This window comes from Nelumbo nucifera, chromosome 8 (genome assembly GCF_055504915.1).
Source record: "Nelumbo nucifera cultivar China Antique chromosome 8, China Antique-T2T, whole genome shotgun sequence".
In the NCBI taxonomy this organism is placed as follows: domain Eukaryota; kingdom Viridiplantae; phylum Streptophyta; class Magnoliopsida; order Proteales; family Nelumbonaceae; genus Nelumbo; species Nelumbo nucifera.
In genome coordinates this window covers 57,672,316-57,691,381 of record NC_142656.1, presented here as the reverse complement: position 1 = coordinate 57,691,381, position 19,066 = coordinate 57,672,316, and the positions used below count along the sequence as shown (strand labels likewise).

Sequence of the window (19,066 nt, the reverse complement as noted above, 5' to 3'; positions counted from 1 at the left end):
GGGTCAAGTTTTTTCAAGCTGGGGAGAGATGATGGGGATTGGCCTAGGCATTATAAGACCTATTCTCATAAGAAGAAGGCCAACAAACAGGTTCTAATTTGGCATGGGGAAGACTCTTGGGACTTGGACTGATCTGGTCAGGGGTATTTTCGTCATTTGACCAGTCCCATGTGGGCTTGGGCTATAGCATCTAGTTCCTCTAGCTTAGTAATGCTTCTCTTTCAATTTTCAGTTTATTTGCATTAGTAGGAAGAAAGTTATTATGTTTCTTGATGTACAAGACAAGGAGTGGTGTTTTTTGTAATTATGGTGAACAGTGTTCCGGGCCACACAAGTCACTCTATAAATAGATGTATTCTCTTCCTTTTGAAGCTAATGAAGATTTCTTTGGAGCTCTCTTGCAAGTTTTCTGTATGGAGTGATTCCTACAAACCCTAGAGTGATTCTAGGACCCCCTTGGAGTGATTCCTTGGGATTTCTCTCTCTTTTCTCTTCCTCTACCCTTTGTCTTCTCTCTCTCTCTCTCTTTCTATCTTGTGATAGTCTGCTCTAGCCCTATTGCATCAGGCTGTCAATAGACTAGGTTTGGGTTGGACACAATTTGAATTAAAACCAATTTGAACAAGTTGGAAAGTTCAATAAGACATTGAGTTGGACCAATCCAATCCGGTCGAAGTTGAACATGGTGAACAGTCCAATCCAGTCTAGGTTGGACAGTTCAATAAAACAATGGATTGGACCAGTCCATTGAACAGTCCAATAAGACAGTGGATTGGACCAGTCCAATCCAGTCCAGGTTGTACAGTCCAATAAGATAGTGGATTAGACCAATAAGATAGTGGATTGGACTAGTCCAATCCAGTCCAGGTTGAACAGTCCAATAAGACGGTGAATTGAACCAGTCCAATCTGGTCCAGGTTAAAACATGTTGAACAGTCCAATAAGACAGTGGATTGGACCAATCCAATATGACAGTGATTTGGACCAGTCCAGGTTGAACATATTGAATTATAATTTACCAAATGGTATAAAATGTTGGTAAATTAAGAAAGATAGGATTTAATTGATTAAGAAATTTGAATAAATTTAGGAAGGATTAGATTTGAATAAATTTAGGAAAGTCATATCCTAGGATTAAGGGAAAGATTTAATCAATCCCTGATTGCGAGAGATTCTAGGGGTTTGCCTTTCCTATCTTTTCTTATTTAAGTTGTATGCTCAATATGTTTTTATCATCAATAAAGAAAATTTTCTCCTTCTCTCCCTCTATATTTCGCCACATGGTATCAGAGCCTAGGGTTTGATCATGAATTTTAAAGCCGCCATGGTTGGCTCTGGTTCAGCCTCTTCGGATGCTACCAACGATGTGACGTCTTCGGAGGGAGGTATTCAGTTAGCGGCTATTTTTCTTTCTGAGAATTCTCTTCAAATTACCATTCACAAATTGAATGGAAAAAATTTTGAGTGGTCTCAGTCCGTGCAGTTGGTGATCGACAACAAAGGGAAACTCGGCTATTTGAACGGCGAAGTGAAACTGCCAGCCACTGATGATCCAAAGTACAGGCAGTGGCGTTCTGAAAATTCGATGGTTACCGCCTGGTTGATCAACTCTATGGATCCGGTGGTTGGAAAACCATTCATGTTCCTACCGACGACTCGCGATGTGTGGGAAGCTGTTAGGGAAACCTATTCGGATTTGGACAATCATTCACAATTGTTCGAACTGAATACCCGAATGTGGAAGATGCAGCAAGGTGAACGTGAAGTAACAACTTATTATAATGAGATGATGGCTGTTTGGCAGGAGTTGGATTTATTTGAAGAAGAAGAATGGGAAAGTCCGAGTGACAGTGCTCGGTACAAAAAGAAGATAGAAAGAGGCCGGGTATTTGTTTTCTTGGCTGGTTTGAATAAAGAACTTGATAAGGTTCGGGGACATATCTTAGGGCGAAAGCCCTTGCCTACTATAAGAGAAGTTTTTTCAGAAGTGCGTAGAGAAGAAGCACGGCGGCAAGTGATGTTGAAGAATGTTAGTGAAACAAAAACAGAGAATGAAGGGTCCGCTCTTGTGGCCCGAGGTGCAGACTTAGAAGGAGATAGACAAGGAGGAAAGCAGTAGAAAGCCATGGCATACTCGGGAAACCTGCTGGAAGCTGCATAGGAAACCGACGGGTTGGAAGAAAAAATCAGGCAGTGACAACAAGTCAGGGGGAGATGTCCACGCGTTTCAAGTAAGCAATTCAGATCCAGGGCAGCAATCATCCTTAGAGTCTCTTCCTTTCACAAAGGAACAAATAGAGCACTTATATAAAATGTTTCAATCTCAATTGTTAGGAAATTCTAACCCATCTTGTTCTCTAGCTCAGTCAGGTAATTTTTTCACTGCAGCCATTGCTTGTACCAAATCTAATGGCTCCTGTATATTAGATTCAGGTGCCACTGATCATATGACCGGCACTTCGCAATTCTTTTCTTCATATACACCCTGTGCAGGGAATCAAAAGGTTAAAATTGCAGATGGTTCCTTTGCTATTGTTGCTGGGAAAGGAACTATGTCTATTTCTCCTTCTCTAAACCTTAAAGATGTTCTGCATGTTCCTAACTTATCATACAATCTCTTGTCTGTCAGTAAACTAACCCTTGATCATAATTGTCAAGTTAATTTTTGGTCTTCTCGTTGTGAATTTCAAGATTTAACCTCGGGGAAGATGATTGGGGGTGCTAAGCAGGATGGTGGCCTCTACCTCTTTGATAAATGATCAACCTTTGGAAGGCAAGACTGACAGACTTGTTTCAGTTCTATCTTTGTTTGTAGTGACAGTGAAGTTTTGTTATGGCATTATCGATTAGGACATCCTAGCTTTCAATATTTAAAGCATCTATTCCCAAGTTATTCATGAATAAAAATCATTCAGTTTTCTAGTGTGAATCTTGTGAATTAGCAAAACATCATCGTGCTGTTTTTCAGTCTCAACCATATAAAAAATCAAAACCATTTACCATGATTCACAGTGATGTTTGGGGTCCTTCTAGAGTAACAACTCTTTCTGGAAAACGTTGGTTCTTTACTTTTATTGATGATCATACTAGGGTCACTTGGGTTTTCCTTTTAAAAGAGAAATATGATGCTGAAACTGTGTTAAAAAATTTCTACAACATGGTTCAAACACAATTTTAGACTCAGATTAAAATTTTTCGAAGTGATAATGGAAAGGAATTTTTTAACAATGTGTTAGGGAATTTTTTTGCTGAGAAAGGAATTGTATACCAAAGTTCGTGTAATAATACACCTCAACAAAATGGGGTGGCTGAAAGGAAAAACAAACATTTTCTTGAAGTTGTTAGAGCTCTAAGTTTTAAAACTAAGGTTCCTAAGTATCTTTGGGGAGAAGTCGTTTTAACAGCCACTTATTTGATTAACAGACTGCCTACACGAATTTTGGATTTTAAAACACCCATACAGGTTTTCACGACTGTTTTCCAAACTCTCGGCTAGTGACAAACATTCCCTTAAAAATTTTTGGAAGTGTGGCCTTTGTTCATGACCATGATCCTAAATGTTCAAAACTTGATCCAAAAGCACATAAATGTATTTTTGTAGGCTATCCCACTAATCAGAGAGGTTACAAATGCTTTGATCCAGTTTTGAAAAGGATGTTTGTGTCTATGGATGTCACCTTCTTTGAAGGAACCTTGTACTACAGCAACTCCCATCTTTAGGGGGAGAGCAACACTAGTAAAGATGGTTTTTTAGATGGTTCTGATTTAATGTTTGAATTTGTCCATAATGATGTTCCCCACAACCGGTCACCGAAAGAAAGTGAGGCAGAAATACAGAATTAGTGGAAACAAATGAATTAAATATTGAAAATGTTGAGTCTACCAATGAACAACCTTTGGTAATGCCATCTCAAAATGAAAAAGCTAAAACAACAGAGATATGTGCGAAACAGTATAAAGGCCTTGTATATTCAAGGGACTATCTAGCACAAAAAAGGAGAGGCACTATTCCGCAACATCAACAAGAATCTGATCAGAGGTTGGATCATGAAATTCATGATATTTCTCCAAAAATTCCTGAAAATATTCCTCTAGGTAATTCTGATTCTTCTAGTTAGCTTGATCTTCCCATTGCTCTTAGGAAAGGTGTTAGGTCTTGTACAAAACATCCTCTGTCAAATTTTGTATCTTACAAAAATATTTCACCTTCATATTGTGCCTTTATTTTACAAGTGTCTAGTGTATCCATTCCTAACAGTATCCAGGAGGCTCTAAATGTTCCTGAGTGGAAAGAAGCTGTTTTTGAGGAGATGAGAGCTTTGGAAAAGAATGTTAGTTGGGAGAAAGTGGATCTGCCGGATGGAAAGACAGTTGTTGGTTGTAAATGGGTGTTTACTTTGAAGTACAACTCAGATGAATCCTTGGAGAGATACAAGGCTCGCCTAGTAGCTAAAGGCTTTACTCAGACATATGGAGTGGACTACTCTAAGACCTTTTCTCCAGTGGCGAAGCTAAATACAGATCGAGTACTCTTATCTGTTGCAGCTAATCTTGACTGGCCACTGAATCAGCTAGATGTGAAGAATGCCTTTTTGAATGGAGACTTGGAGGAAGAAGTATATATGGAGCCTCCACCTGGTTTCACTGAGAAGTTTGGAACTAAGGTATGCAAGCTAAAAAAGTCTCTATATGGACTTAAACAGTCTCCCAGAGCCTAGTTTGAAAGATTCACAAGGTTCATTAAAAGTCAAGGATATAGTCAAGGACAATCTGATCATACTCTTTTCACAAAGATATCCACCAAAGACAAGGTTTCAGTTCTGATTGTCCATGTTGATGACATAATCTTACTGGAGATGATATTGAAGAGATGAGCAGACTGAAGCAGAGCTTAGCCAAGGAATTCGAGATTAAAGACTTCGGCCAGCTAAGGTACTTTCTTGGAATGGAAGTGGCAAGATCAAAGAAGGGCATTGTGGTTTCGCAATGAAAATATATTCTAGATCTCTTGAAAGAAATTGGAATGAGTGGATGCAAACCTTCAGACACTCCGATAGAAGTTAATGCTAAGCTTGGAGAAGTTAAAGATGGGGTTCCAGTAGATACGGGTAGATACCAAAGGCTGGTAGGAAGATTGATTTACTTGTCACATACACGTCCTGATATTGCCTTCGCTGTGAGCATGGTGAGTCAATTTTTGCACTCCCCGTATGAAGAACATCTTGAAGCTGTGTATCGAATTCTTAAGTATCTAAAAGGCACACCAGGAAAAGGACTCTTCTTCAAGAAAAATGAGAAGAGAGGGGTTGAGGTGTATACAGATGCGGATTGGGTAGGTTCGACCATTGATAGAAGGTCAACTTCGGGGTACTGCACATTTCTTTGGGGCAATTTAGTTACTTGGAGAAGCAAGAAGCTAAGTGTAGTTGCTAGAAGTAGTGCTGAGGCTGAATTCAGATCAATGGCTCAAGGAGTGTGTGAGGTTCTTTGGCTAAAGAGGGTGCTAGCAGATCTTAAGAGACCAGTGAGTTTTCCTATGAAATTGTATTGTGATAACAAGGCAGCTATCAGCATTGCTCATAATCCGGTTCTACATGACAGGACTAAACATGTTGAGATTGACAGACACTTTATAAAGGAGAAGCTTGAAGAAGGAATAATTTGCACTCCGTTTGTACCAACCACGCAGCAAGTTGCAGATGTTTTGACTGAGGGCTTGTTGAGACAGCCATTTGAGTTTCAAGTTAGCAAGTTGGGCATGATAGATATCTTTGCATCAACTTGAGGGGGAGTGTTGGTAAATTAAGAAAGATAGGATTTAATTGATTAAGAGATTTGAATAAATTTAGGAAGGATTAGATTTGAACAAATTTAGGAAAGCCATATCCTAGGATTAAGGGAAAGATTTAGTCAATCCCTGATTGTGAGAGATTCTAGGGGTTTGCCTTTCCTATCTTTTCTTATTTAAGTTGTATGCTCAATATGTTTTTATCATCAATAAAGAAAATTTTCTCCTTCTCTCCCTCTATATTTCGCCACATAAAACATTTGCCTCAAGCTCACTAGTCGGTCTAGGCTTCAAGAAGAAGCTATTTTAAGCTATAAGCAAGAATCCTGATTTCCTAAAATGTAGAGACAAGCTACCACCAAGTCAGTTCTATCTTCTTCTTTGACTTACTTCATGATATATGCAAGTAATATCCTGATTTCATTTAGTTGCTTGTGCAAGGAAACAGAGTTTATTAGTAGTTTATTAACTTACTTCTTACACACTAGTAATTTTGTGTTTCATATTTTTAGCATAAGCATAAATACTGTGAAGCTTCCATATGGTATATTTTTTTTTAACTCAATGTTTTTTTTTTCAACTATGACAACAGATTATAAGTTAATTGTGTTAGCCTAGAAAGGAAAAGGATAACTTGTTTGCTGACCTTAAGTCTTGCAAAGCTACAAATGGTTCAGTACCAATGGAGCTTGTTTGTTGTTTTCACCGTACAAATTTATCCAAAGAACTTGGGACCAATGGTCTGTTTAGTGTGTACTTTTTTTTTTAATTGGTGGTAAATGGAGGACTGAAAATTGAGTACTATCAGCTATATTGTTCACTTATATTCTTTTGAAGTTTTGATTTGGCAAAAATAATATAGTAGTGGTAACAGCAGCAGCAACAGTAGTGTTATAATTACTTTTGCAATTTGTTTTCAATGAAGATTCTCCAGGTTTCTACTTTCTTTAAATACTTTTGACAGTGATCGATTAATTGGATTATGTTATAATTTATATCTGAACCCTGTGGCAGATTATGTGCTTAACCATTTGAGTTTTAGAATTTCTTTTCTTGGAATTGTAAGTAACTGGAATTCAATGAAATAGAATTCAGGAAACTAGAATGGTTATTATTTGGACTAGAAAGTTGTTTTGACCGGAAACTAGAATTCAATGAACTAGAATGGTTATTCAGGAAATCCTGTAAGAAAACAATAGATTTTTTACTTCCAAATGTATCCCTGTAATCTTGGTGTTTTGATCATTATCTATGCCTTGTCCCAACCATATGGAGTCAGCTAAATGAATCTGGTTTTCCCATTCCATTCTATTCAGTGCCATATCCATTGTTAAACTATGAGCCCTTTAATCATCTCTTGCAACTTCAACCCTGTCACTCACTATCATTCCCATTTACCATTTTTAGTAAAATATCAAAAATATACATACTTGACTGATTGCAGAAAACAACCTACATTTAGCATCCCTCATGTGACTGGTGACTGGTGAGAGGAGTTGCCTAGAAGTTACATATTCCACTTATTTTCCCTAATTCATTCTTTCCATCAATCCTTGGTATGGTCTGGTGTGCAAAGATGCAATCCAGTTTGGGGGGCCCAGGGGTGAATAATATATAGAGATTACTTCCTGCATTCGTTTGGGGTGTTAGCTTTAGCTGCTTGTATTGTCATAAACTTGTATTCTTGTTTATGCATCTTTAGTTTATATGACCCTTCTCCTTTATATTTGGGCAGATCTTGTAATTTTCCTCATCATTAATAAAGTTTTTTTTTTCATTGTTAATAATGATAAAAATGTCTAAACAGTTATGGGAGAATTACCTACATGGCATCAGAAATAAGTGCTGCTGCTGATATTAGTCCTTAGGACCTCAGCTACCTGCGTCCTAGACCTCAAGATACAGAATTGTTTCCTTTATGTTCATTTCCTGTGACTGCTTGTTATCAGTTAGAGAACAACTTTGGTTGAGTTCATGTTAATGCCTCAATACTTGTGGAAGAAACTTTCCATTAGAATGGATTCAGAATGTTTGCAACCTGACTTATGGAGGAGGCTTTCCATGGATTCAGTGAAATTCTTAGCCGGATTGGTATTTTATAAACCCTACTTTGCATCTTTGCCAAAAGGTTAGCTGCCATATTTTCTGAGAAAATGATGTTAACAGCCTCAAAGCATTTCATTTTACTGCTTGGCAAACAGTAAAAGATTAACCCTGACATTATTGTTGTCAAGTAAAAATTTGAAGATTATCATCATCATCTAAGCCTTATCCCAAGTAAAATATTGGTGAAAAATTCGTTGAAGTACTTTAGGCACTTGCAACTGCATGAATACACCAGTTACCATGGCAGATCCCATCATAAACCAACAACACTGAGCACTTGCATAGTCATGTAGAAAAAGTCCCTCTGGACATTGGTGCCAACTTATTAATTAATTCTTTCCCTTTCTAGATAGTGGTGCCACTTATTTTCTTTTATGACCTTAAATTTGTTTTACAGGCATTGCAAAATTTGGAGTGATGATGATGACAACTTTTTTGGGTAGTTGTTTCTTCCAAGTAAGCTGCGATTGGAGACTTGGAGTGGGTTTGATCAGATAAATTGTCATGTTACTCTTACCTGGAGGAGTTTGGAGTTCTTCCATTCTTCCCTTTCTTCTTCTTCTTCTGAGTATCAAAGTACTGTTGTTGGTTCATCTTACCAGCTGATGAGATTCCAGAAGTCAGGATATACACTTTTCATTTCTTTCTCTTCCCTGGCCTCTTATATTTGGTTTTAGTTGTAGAGGATTCCAGGATACAGTATAGTTTTGTTAGCTCTGCCTTACTTGATCCTGCCTGTTCAAAAAATTATTCTTCTGTTACTGAAATCCTAGAGATCTGTACAGAGATTTGTTTTGAATAATTCAATATATAGTCATAGAGCTTTGTTTTAATCCCTATAAATATTTGACATTTTGATACCCAGCAAGCTATAGAGGTTCCAATAAAATTGGACAGTTAGGTTCCAATTAAATTGAGATATAGATTTTATATATTTGTGAAAATTTTAGTATATTGCTGCAATTTTATATATTTTCTGGGCTTTCTTCTAATTTTTAAAGTTTCATTTAGTTTGGACTGGATTGGGTCCACTCCGGTTCATTTGCATTTCAATTGGACTGGATTGGATCTGGTTTGTATGGGGTTTGGACCGGATTTGGTCCAGTCCATTTGTAAATGGACCAATGCATAGTTTTCAAGGCGCCAAGGTGAAGCTAGGCAATAGGGGAGTGCCTTGTTGCCTAGTCGTCTAGGCGGGCGCCTAGGCGTCGCCTAGGTGAATTGTTTTTTAAAATAAAAAAATATAAATCCTAGGGTTGATCCCTAGGTTTCAAAGTTATAAATAGTGATCTTTAACTAATAATCATCATAATTCTCATGAAATAAGTATAAACCCCATATCAATAGATAGAAAGTGAACATATTTATGAGTAGAAAAATAAGAAAGGAAAGAAACATACAAAACATAAGGGTCGATCCCTTGTTTTGGTCCTATGAAGTAGTCCTATTGATTGTTCTTGTGTGTCAATTGGATAAAATCTTCAAATTATTTTTTACTTATCAATTCAGGTTTTAAAGTCCTAAAGGGTTCAAGACTATGTCACTGACTTGTGTCTCAATTGAACCCAAACAAATAAGAAAATAACAAAAAGAAATTAGTCTAAGAATAACAATATTAATACTATAAACCCACAATATGAATAATTTAGTCTAATAATATCTATTGTACTACTACTAATAGGACAAAAATAAAAATATGAAACATGTCTTACATATAAATATGTAGGCGTTTGGGTGAGGTGATCCTCCAAGAACACCTTATTGTCTAGGTGTTGCCTTGACAACTATGGACCAATGAATGGACTGGACTGGATTGGACCAAATCCAGTCCAATTGACAGCCCTTTGCACGTTTAACATCTACCCTTTCCGATGAAGTGCTGTCATCTGTATTGGAACTTTTCTCACCTGGTGAGGTTTGTTGTCTTACATTTTTCTTTTGTTTACCTCCCATGATGTCTTCCATTGAATTTGATGATGTAATGTGCTAAACATACAACAAAGTTATGGACTGCAGGAACTAATACAACTGAAAATGTTTATGGACTTTGCATTTCTTCTTTTATTCAATTTGGAAATTTTGCATTGCTAACTTTATGCTTATTAATCATGGTTAATAGGGAGATGATTCATGGCATGGAGGTTGCTTAGCCCTTGCTGAGCTGGCTCGCAGAGGATTACTCTTACCTATTAGTCATCCTAAAGTTGTTCCTGTTATTATCAAGGTAGGATGTGTTGTCTCCTTCTAAATTTTAGTTCTCACAAAATTCAAGAATATGTGACAAATGTCGTTGCTCTATTAATTAATTTGGAATATCTGCGCAATTCTTTTGTTCCCAAGAGAAGTATCTCTTTCCAAGAGAAGTTTCTTTAAGTTAATTTGTCATGATGTTTGCTTTCTTCTCTGCCCTATTGATGTTGAGTTGGTTGGCCTAAATCGCTGTTATTTATACTTGGTGACAAAAAAGGTAAAAGTACAATAATACCCCTCTATTATCTGAATATTAGTGCACTGCACTGATCTCTATCATTGTCAACTTGGTCAAAATATTGTTCAATTTTGAGTGAACTACTCTGATTTTCACAAAATCAAGAAGTTGACTTGCTATTTTTCTCTGATAAAGTGCCTATCAACTTCAATATGTTTTACCAACTGAGGGGTGGCTCGTTGGTATGTTAGCTGGTTCGCTCCAGCATTGACATGGAATCGATTCCCGCAACCACTGATTTGGGGAAAGGGGGGTTATTAGTGGTGTGTGGCACCAAATAACAAAAAAAAAAAACTTCAATATCTTTTTGTCTTATCATGTTGAACAAGACTCTGGATTACATTTACAGCCGCTCTATTATCATAATACAACTGTTTAGGACCAGACATCTGAAGATCCAACCCTCCAAGAATACCTTCAACCATAACAACTTAGATACACCATAAGCTATTGCCTTATATTCGGCTTTAACACTTGATTGATCTACAATCAACTGCTTCTTGTTCCTCCATGTTACGTAGTTACCACCAATACAATGTCTGTAAATAGATCTTTCTATAATCCAAGCCACTTTCCCAATCAAATTAAAATGTATATAGGCTTCCACATTAAGTGTTTGCAAAAATAATCTTCTTCCACTTGAGGATATCAAGTACTATAAAACAAAATAAGCTTCTTCCTGATTAGGAATCTAGGAGCATGCATATATTGGCTGATTACCTCAGCAGCATTTGTGATGTTTGGCTTGGTTAGTGAAAAATAAAGAAGAGGATCAGTAGCCTTTTAAAATTCCCTTTATTAGCCTATAACTTACCTTCTTATCAGTTGATATAATTGGAGTGTCTGCTGGCTATGCTTTGGTCCTGCTTTCCCTATATTTTTTTAACAAGTTCAAAACATAATTCCTATGAGAAATATATATCCCTTGTTTCGACCTTGCCACTTCAAATATCTGAAATCTCCCAAGTCTTTCATCTCAAGTTTTGAGGCTAAAAGTTTTTTCAAATGCTGAATCAGTAGGACAATTTCCTTATCACCACTATATTATCAACATAAGCTATCAACGCTGTGTTGCACCTTCCCGCATAACCAATCTTTCTTCCCTATAAGGTTGAGCCTATCAAAGTAAGATCTTGGAGATTGCTTAAGCTCATAAATGGATTTCTTATGCTTACAACCATTCCTTTATCACCTGGATTTCATGGGTAAACAGGGTAAGAACAGTTGGTTACAACAGAAAATAACACCTGAATAGAATGTTTTGTATAAAACTGATCTGATTTCTCTATATAACAATTTCCATAAGTTTTGAGTGTTCCCCTTCCCACCAACTTGGCATTGTACATTTTTTTTTTCGAAAAAGGTAAGGTATTTTTTTTTTTTTTAAATTAGGAATAATTGTACAAGAGGATCCCCTCAAAAATAACTCTTGGGGAAGGATCAAACAGACCATACACCATTACAGATTCCAGAAGTTCCTAGAGGACAATCTAGCCCCAATATGAGAGATCTGAACCCCCTTTACAGCTGAGACCCAAGAAAGCAATTTTCCAAAAGAAAGGCAATTGGTTCTTCTGGATCTATGGAAATGCTGTGGAAAAGTCTATTGTTTCTTTATTCCCAAATAGTACTAATTAAAACAGCCGGAATCGACCCCCACAGGCTTCTAGCAAGCTTTGACAGACCCTGTAACTCCCAACAACTCAACAACTCCTTCACAGAGACAGGCATAACCTAGGCAAGACCCAGAGCTGAAAAATAGTGGTTCCATATCTTGGCCGAGATAGAACAGTGGAGAAACAGATGGTTACTATCCTCCAATCCTTGTCCACATAACACACATAACAGGTCTTGGAGCTGTAAACCTCTTTTTGATAGATGATCCTTGGTTAAGCACCTGTTTAGAGTTGCAGCCCAAACCAAAGCATTAATTTTTGAAGAAGAAATTGGGTTCCAAATTTTATCTGCAGGCATGTCTTCCAAATTGCTATCAGACAAGTAAATGACAAAGGATTTGACTGAAAATTGGCCATCTGAACTCCAGTTCCAAGCCCCACTATCTTCTGTGAGAAAATCCAGGGGTTGAAGGGAGATCAGCTTGAGTAATTCTGAGAATTTTCAATTTCCCTGTCCTGAAAATTTCTTCTAAATATAGAGGCACCAAATTACTGAACTGCCATTCACCTCATAACAGTCAGATATAGATGCATCTTGGGACTCAGCAAGTTGGAATAACTGCGGGAACAGATCTGAGAGGAGAACTTCCACACCAAGGGTCTTTCCAAAAGGCCAGCATATCACCCTTCCCCATATTAGGACTCAAACCTCTGCTGAAACCAGGAAGGATTTCCATAATTTTCTTCCAAACTGAGAAGCCTAAAGAGATGAAAGAAGAGGTGGTCATCCAATCAATGATATCTGTATTATATTGGCTGCAACTAAATTCCTTTCCAGACCAAATCTCCATATTCATTTCCCTAAAAGAGCAGTGTTGAAGACCCTCATTCGTCTGATGCCCAAACCTCCTTTTTCCTTAGGAGAGCACACCTGATCCCAATTCAGCAGGTGAATTTTCTTCTTATCCTCCTCCCACGCCTTCCACAGGAAAGCCCTCTGCAAATTTTCAATTCTTTGGGTTACTTTCCCTGGAATTGGAAATAAGGAAAGATAGAAAGCTAGAAGATTGGACAGAGAGCTTTTTAATAGAGTAATTCTGCCCCCAAGGACAAATATTTAGCCTTTCACGATGCCAATTTCTTCTCAATCATTCCAGAACTGGTTCCCATATCAGAGCCAAAGTGCATGTAGCGCCTAGTGGTAGCCTCAAATACTTAGTTGGCAAGAAACTCACCTGACAAGATAACCATTCTGCCAAGTCCTCAATGTTTTCCACGTTACCACAGGGATCAAACTACTTTCATTCCAATTTACTTTCAGGCCCGACACTACTTCAAACCAACTGAGAACCCCTACCAACAAATCAAGCTGATCCTCCTTAGCTTCCTACAAAGCACAAGGTATCATCCACAAATTGCAATAGCTGGACACTTTCCCCTCCTGGAATCACCTTAAAGCCTTTCCATAAACCCCTCTTCCCCACTTGGCTAATAAAATTAGTGAGAATTTCCATTACATAGATTAACAAAAGAGGGGAGAGGGGGTTACCCTATTTGAGCCCCTTAGAACTTGACAGTGGACCTTTCAATAGAACCATCAGCCTTATGTTTGACAGTGAACACATTTTTTCATCCTAGTTGTTCCTTTCCTTTAGGAATCTCAACTAGTTCCAAAGTATTTTTTATGTAAAGCATCATCTCCATACTTATTGCTTCCTTTAACTCAGGTTTAAAGTGAGAGCCTCTACAACATCATGAGAAATAAGCACAGAAGAAATACAAGTGAGAAAAGTAAATGTGAAGGAGACAAAGAGGAATAAGTAAAATAATGTAATTGGATATGTTGGAATGTTAATTTTATTTCTTATGTTTGTATTCTTCTGAGTTAGGGTGTCTGGATTAGTTAAAGTAGTTTCTTTCTTTGTTTTTTTGTACCATAACTTAAGTAGGGGCATAAGGGTCTTTTCCCTTTTAATTATGGTCGCCCTATATATATATTAATATGAACTAGCACCGCCAGCCATTGTTGTTGACTCCAAAACACTCTCTTCTCTTCTCTCTTCTCTCCTCTCTTTCTCTTCTCTTTTTCCTCTCTTCTCCTCTATTCGGCTGTTAATATGGTATCAAAGCGGTTCCGTTAGGCTTGTGAACAGATTGAACAAGTTTCCACGTCCTCAACTTGTTGTCTTCTTCAACTGTGATCAAAAGGACAGACCTACGACTGGTACAAATCCTTTTAATATTTTTTTCTTTTATCTTGGTTGTGTACCAAGAAAAAACATATTAATCCAGACTACTAAATACCTTCTGAGAAGTTGTGAGGTTCGAACCTCTTTTTTTTTATGGATCATGTGATCCCATATCTGAAAATAGATCTGTAGGTCGTGGATGACTTGATTTTTTAACCCTTGTGGTGTGACCGTACTGGCTTATGACCTCTCCTAGCAGTCGATGTGTTTGGATGGTCTGGAAGTTGGACTATGACTATTAGGATAGTTCAACATTGAGATCAACCTAAAATTTTGCCTTTTTTGGACAATCTAAGCTGGTTTATGGTCAGATTGTGTCCAAATTGTAGTGTGTGCATGTGGGCTTCATCCTTGGCGTGCTTCTAGGACTATTTTTGGTGATAGGAGGGATCATAAGGTGTGTGTAAGATCTAAAAAGTGTTTGAATCATGCCCTCTTAGAATTCTGCAACTTCTGGAATTTCAAGAGGTCAAAATGGAATGAGTGGGGGGATGGATATGAGTTTCCCCGTGGCTGTAATCCCCTTTGATGGACTAAACTATCTTGGATGGTCTAGAGGAATTAAACTTTATATTACTGCTAGAGGAAAAATTGGGTATACTAATGGTAAAGTGAAGGAACCAAAGACTGGTATTACTGAACATGACAAATGGAACCAAGAAAATAGTATGATGATGTCATGGCTCTTGGTTTCCATGCTGCCACAAGTGAGGAAGACTTTTATGTGGGCGGAAACAACTTGTGAAATATGGGAACAAGAAAAATCTACTTATTCAAAACAAAGACACTATGCAAAGATATATCAATTACAAGTTGAATCCTTCACTTGCAAGGAGGGGGAGAGGAGTTTCTTAGTGTACTACTCAGATCTAACATCTATTTGGAAGGAACTGGATCATTATCAAAATGTGAATGGAAATGTGATGATGATGCAAAGGCCTAAAAATCACTTGTTTCCCAACAATGGGTATTTGCTTTCCTTTTGGGGCTGAATCCTACATATGAATCAATGATGATACAAATCTTAGGAAGTAAGAACTTACCTTCAGTTCAAGAAGTTTATGCCCTAATTCAGTCTGAAAAGAGTAAAAGAAGTGTGATGAATTGTATAGAAGGGGAACTGGTTGCATTAATTGTCCGAGGGGGTACAAGTTCAAATGTCGGAGATTCTTTTAAAAAATGGTGATTCACAGAAGAGAGTGGATGACAAAGATAAACTTTGGTGCACTCACTTTCAAAAGTCCAGGCACACTAGAGACATGTTGGGATCTTCATGGCAAACCTAAATGTGCTCAAGAACTGAGTAAGAAGTCTAATCCAAGTAAGAATCCAACCCAACAGAGTCAGAAAAAATATAACTCAACAAATGTGGCATCTCAAGAGACTATTCCCATGATACCCCAGGAGCGACACTCTGGTTCTGACCCCAAGGAAGAGATCATCAACTCCTTGCGTGACTACTTGGAATTATATCGTAGGACACTTTGCCAGATGGATTCTAGTCCTACTCCTACCTCTTTTGCGTCTACATCAGGTAACACTACCACTACTTTCCATGTGTCATCTCATACATCAAATTCCCCTTAGATAATTGACTTTGGAGCCTCAAACCACATGACTGGTAAGTCAAATTTATTTCAGGCATATAACCCCCTCTTTGGGAGAGAGAATGTGAGACTAGCTTATGGGTCTTTTTCCACCATAGCCGGCCATGGAACCATTTCCCTTCCTCTTGGTCTTACCCTCTCTAATGTATTACATGTTCCTAAATTACCTATCAATTTACTTTCCATTAGCAATATTGCTCATTCCTTGAATTGTTTAGTGATGTTTTTTCCTTCTTCGTGTGTGTTTTAGGATTTGACCTCGGGGGAAATGATTGGTAGAGAAAGCATGGTGGATGGCCTCTATGTGTTGGAGAGTAAAGCCGGTTGTGGCTACAGAGTCTTTAAGTTCATTTAGTGAGAGTCATGCCTATTTATGACATAAACGTCTTGGTCACTTTTCATTTAAGTCTTTAAAACTTCCTGAGTTATTTAAGTCTTTGTCAGCCAGAAAATTGTAGTGTCAGACGTGTCAATTGAACAAACATTGTAGAAATTCTTTTTCCTTAAAAAATAAAATATCTGAATTTCCTTTTTCATATTGTCTGTTCTAATGTTTGGGGCCCTATTTCTCTACCTACTGAGACTAGATATAAATATTTCATTACTTTGATTGATGATTACTCTAGATATATTTGGATTTATCCTATGCGATCTAGAGATGAAGTGCCAAAGATTGTGGAAGACTTTTAACAAATGGTTTTCACTCAATTCTAAACTGAAATTCATTTTTTTAATCGGACAATGCAAAAGAGTACTTCCATAGTGATCTCACGGAGTTATTTGCTTCGTGTGGATCCCTTCATTGAAGCTCTTGTGCCAGGACACCTCAACAAAACAGTGTTGTTGAAAGAAAAAATCGTCATCTTCTAGAAGTAGCTCGTGGTTTATTACTTCATACAAATGTTCCAAAACGCTTTTGGATGGATGTTGTTATGTGTGTTGCATATATCATCAACCATATGCTATCTCGGTTACTAGAGTATATGGCCCCACATCAACTTTTGTTTCCTATAGCTCTGTTGTCCCCCATTCCAAATCCGAATAGGATTCCTTAACAGTTTCCCACACATCGCAAGTCATCGGCAGGAACATGAATGGTTTTCCAAATCCGAATAGGTCTTCTCTATGCTTTGGGGGTCATTGTTTCGTTCATGACTTGTCTCAAAAGGGTTACCATTGCTATGACCCTGCTTCACGCAAGTACTATGTGTCAATGGATATATCCTTCTTTGAGAGTCAACATTTTTTTCTTGGTTTCTCCTCAGGGGGAGAGTAGGGTTGAGGAGAAACACACTCAAGTTCAACTACCTCCTGTTTAGCACCTCCAATCATCTTTCCCGAGGTTAAATCCTGAAATTCACAACGAGAAGACCAAAAATTAACTCGACAATTATGATCAAGGGTTAGTTTACTAACAGACAAGAGATTGTATGATAGGTTAGGAACATGTAGAACATCTTTAAGGTTTAGAGAAGGAGAAATAGACACAGTTCCTTTCTCAGCAACAGTAGCAAAGGAACCATCTGCAATTTTAACCTTTTGATTCCCTGCACAGGGTGTATATGAAGAAAAGAATTGCGAAGTGCCGGTCATATGATTAGTGGCACCTGAATCTAATATACAGGAGCCATTAGATTTGGTACAAGCAATGGCTCTAGTGAAAAAATTACCTGACTAAACTAGAGAACAGGATGGGTTAGAATTTCCTAACAATTGAGATTGAAACATTTTATATAAGTGCTCTATTTGTTCCTTTGTGAAAGGAAGATTCTAGGGATGATTGCTGCCTTGGATCTGAATTGCTTACTTGAAATGCGCGGACATCTCCCCCTGACTTGTTGTCACTGCCTGATTTTTTCTTCCAACCTGTCGGTTTCCTGTGCAGCTTCCAACAGGTTTCCCGAGTATGCCATGGCTTTCTACAATGATCACACCAAGGCCTCTGCTTTCCTCCTCGTCTATCTCCTTCTAAGTCTGCACCTCAGGCCACAAGAGCGGACCCTTCATTCTCTGTTTTTGTTTCACTAACATTCTTCAACATCACTTGCCGCCATGCTTCTTCTCTACGCACTTCTGAAAAAACTTCTCTTATAGTAGGCAAGGGCTTTCGCCCTAAGATACGTCCCCGAACCTTATCAAGTTCTTTATTCAAACCAGCCAAGAAAACAAATACCCGGCCTCTTTCTATCTTCTTTTTGTACCGAGCACTGTCACTCGGACTTTCCCATTCTTCTTCTTCAAATAAATCCAACTCCTGCCAAACAGCGATCATCTCATTATAATAAGTTGTTACTTCACGTTCACCTTGCTGCATCTTCCACATTCGGGTATTCAGTTCGAACAATTGTGAATGATTGTCCAAATCCGAATAGGTTTCCCTAACAGGTTCCCACACATCGCGAGCCGTTGGCAGGTACATGAATGATTATCAAATCCGAATAGGTTTCCCCTAAGCATGGATGTCAATCATGTTTAACTTGCCAAGTAAGCCTAGGAATTTCACTGAAGACAGTTCTTTTGTCAAAACATAAGCAATTTGCATCTCTAAGGGTGTGTAAGGAATGCAAAGTTCGCCCAAGACAATTCTCTCTCTTATTAAGTGTTAGTCAATCTCAATATGCTTAGTCCTATCATGATGTATTAGGTTATTTGCAATGTTAATGGCAGCCTTATTGTCATAGTACAATTTGAGGGGACCATCAACTTTCACCCCGAGCTCACCTAGGAGAGTCCTAAGCCGCAATAGTTTTGCAACACCATGTGCCATATCCCTATATTCAGCTCCTACACTTGATCTCGCAACCACATTTTTCTTTTTACTTCTCCAAGTAACCAAGTTCCCCCAACAAATGTGCAATATCCGAAAGTAGACTTCGTATCTTCAATCGATCCAACCCAATTAGCATTAGTATATGCCTCTGTATCAAGTTTATTATGCCTCTTGAGCATAATTCCTTTCCCTGGACATGTCTTCAAATGCCTAACGATCCTTTCAATTGCTTTCATGTGAAGAATCTTGGGAGAATGCATGAACTGGTTGACAACATGCACTACATAAGCTATATCAGGTCGGGTAAGAGATATGTATACCAATTTTCCCAACAGCTTTTGGTACCTTTCTTTATCGGAGTAGTCTTCACTGACCGATTTTTGGAGACAATGGTTCTACTCTATTGGTGTATCTATTGGTCTACTCCCCATCATATTTGTTT

At 38.0% G+C, this 19,066-nt stretch overlaps 1 protein-coding gene across 1 annotated transcript; it reads left to right on the top strand.

The window, feature by feature from the left end:
* The first annotated feature begins 1,324 nt into the window (after positions 1–1,324).
* Positions 1,325–2,119, top strand: LOC148790053 (uncharacterized). The gene has a single exon (XM_088893852.1). The coding sequence runs from the start codon at positions 1,325–1,327 to the stop codon at positions 2,117–2,119; it is 795 nt and encodes a 264-aa protein (XP_088749978.1).
* Positions 2,120–19,066: the final 16,947 nt, after the last annotated feature.

Excerpts from the sequence above, each read along its gene's own strand:
- LOC148790053 (XM_088893852.1), top strand. The coding sequence starts at position 1,325 with ATGGTTGGCTCTGGTTCAGCCTCTTCGGATGCTACCAACGATGTGACG.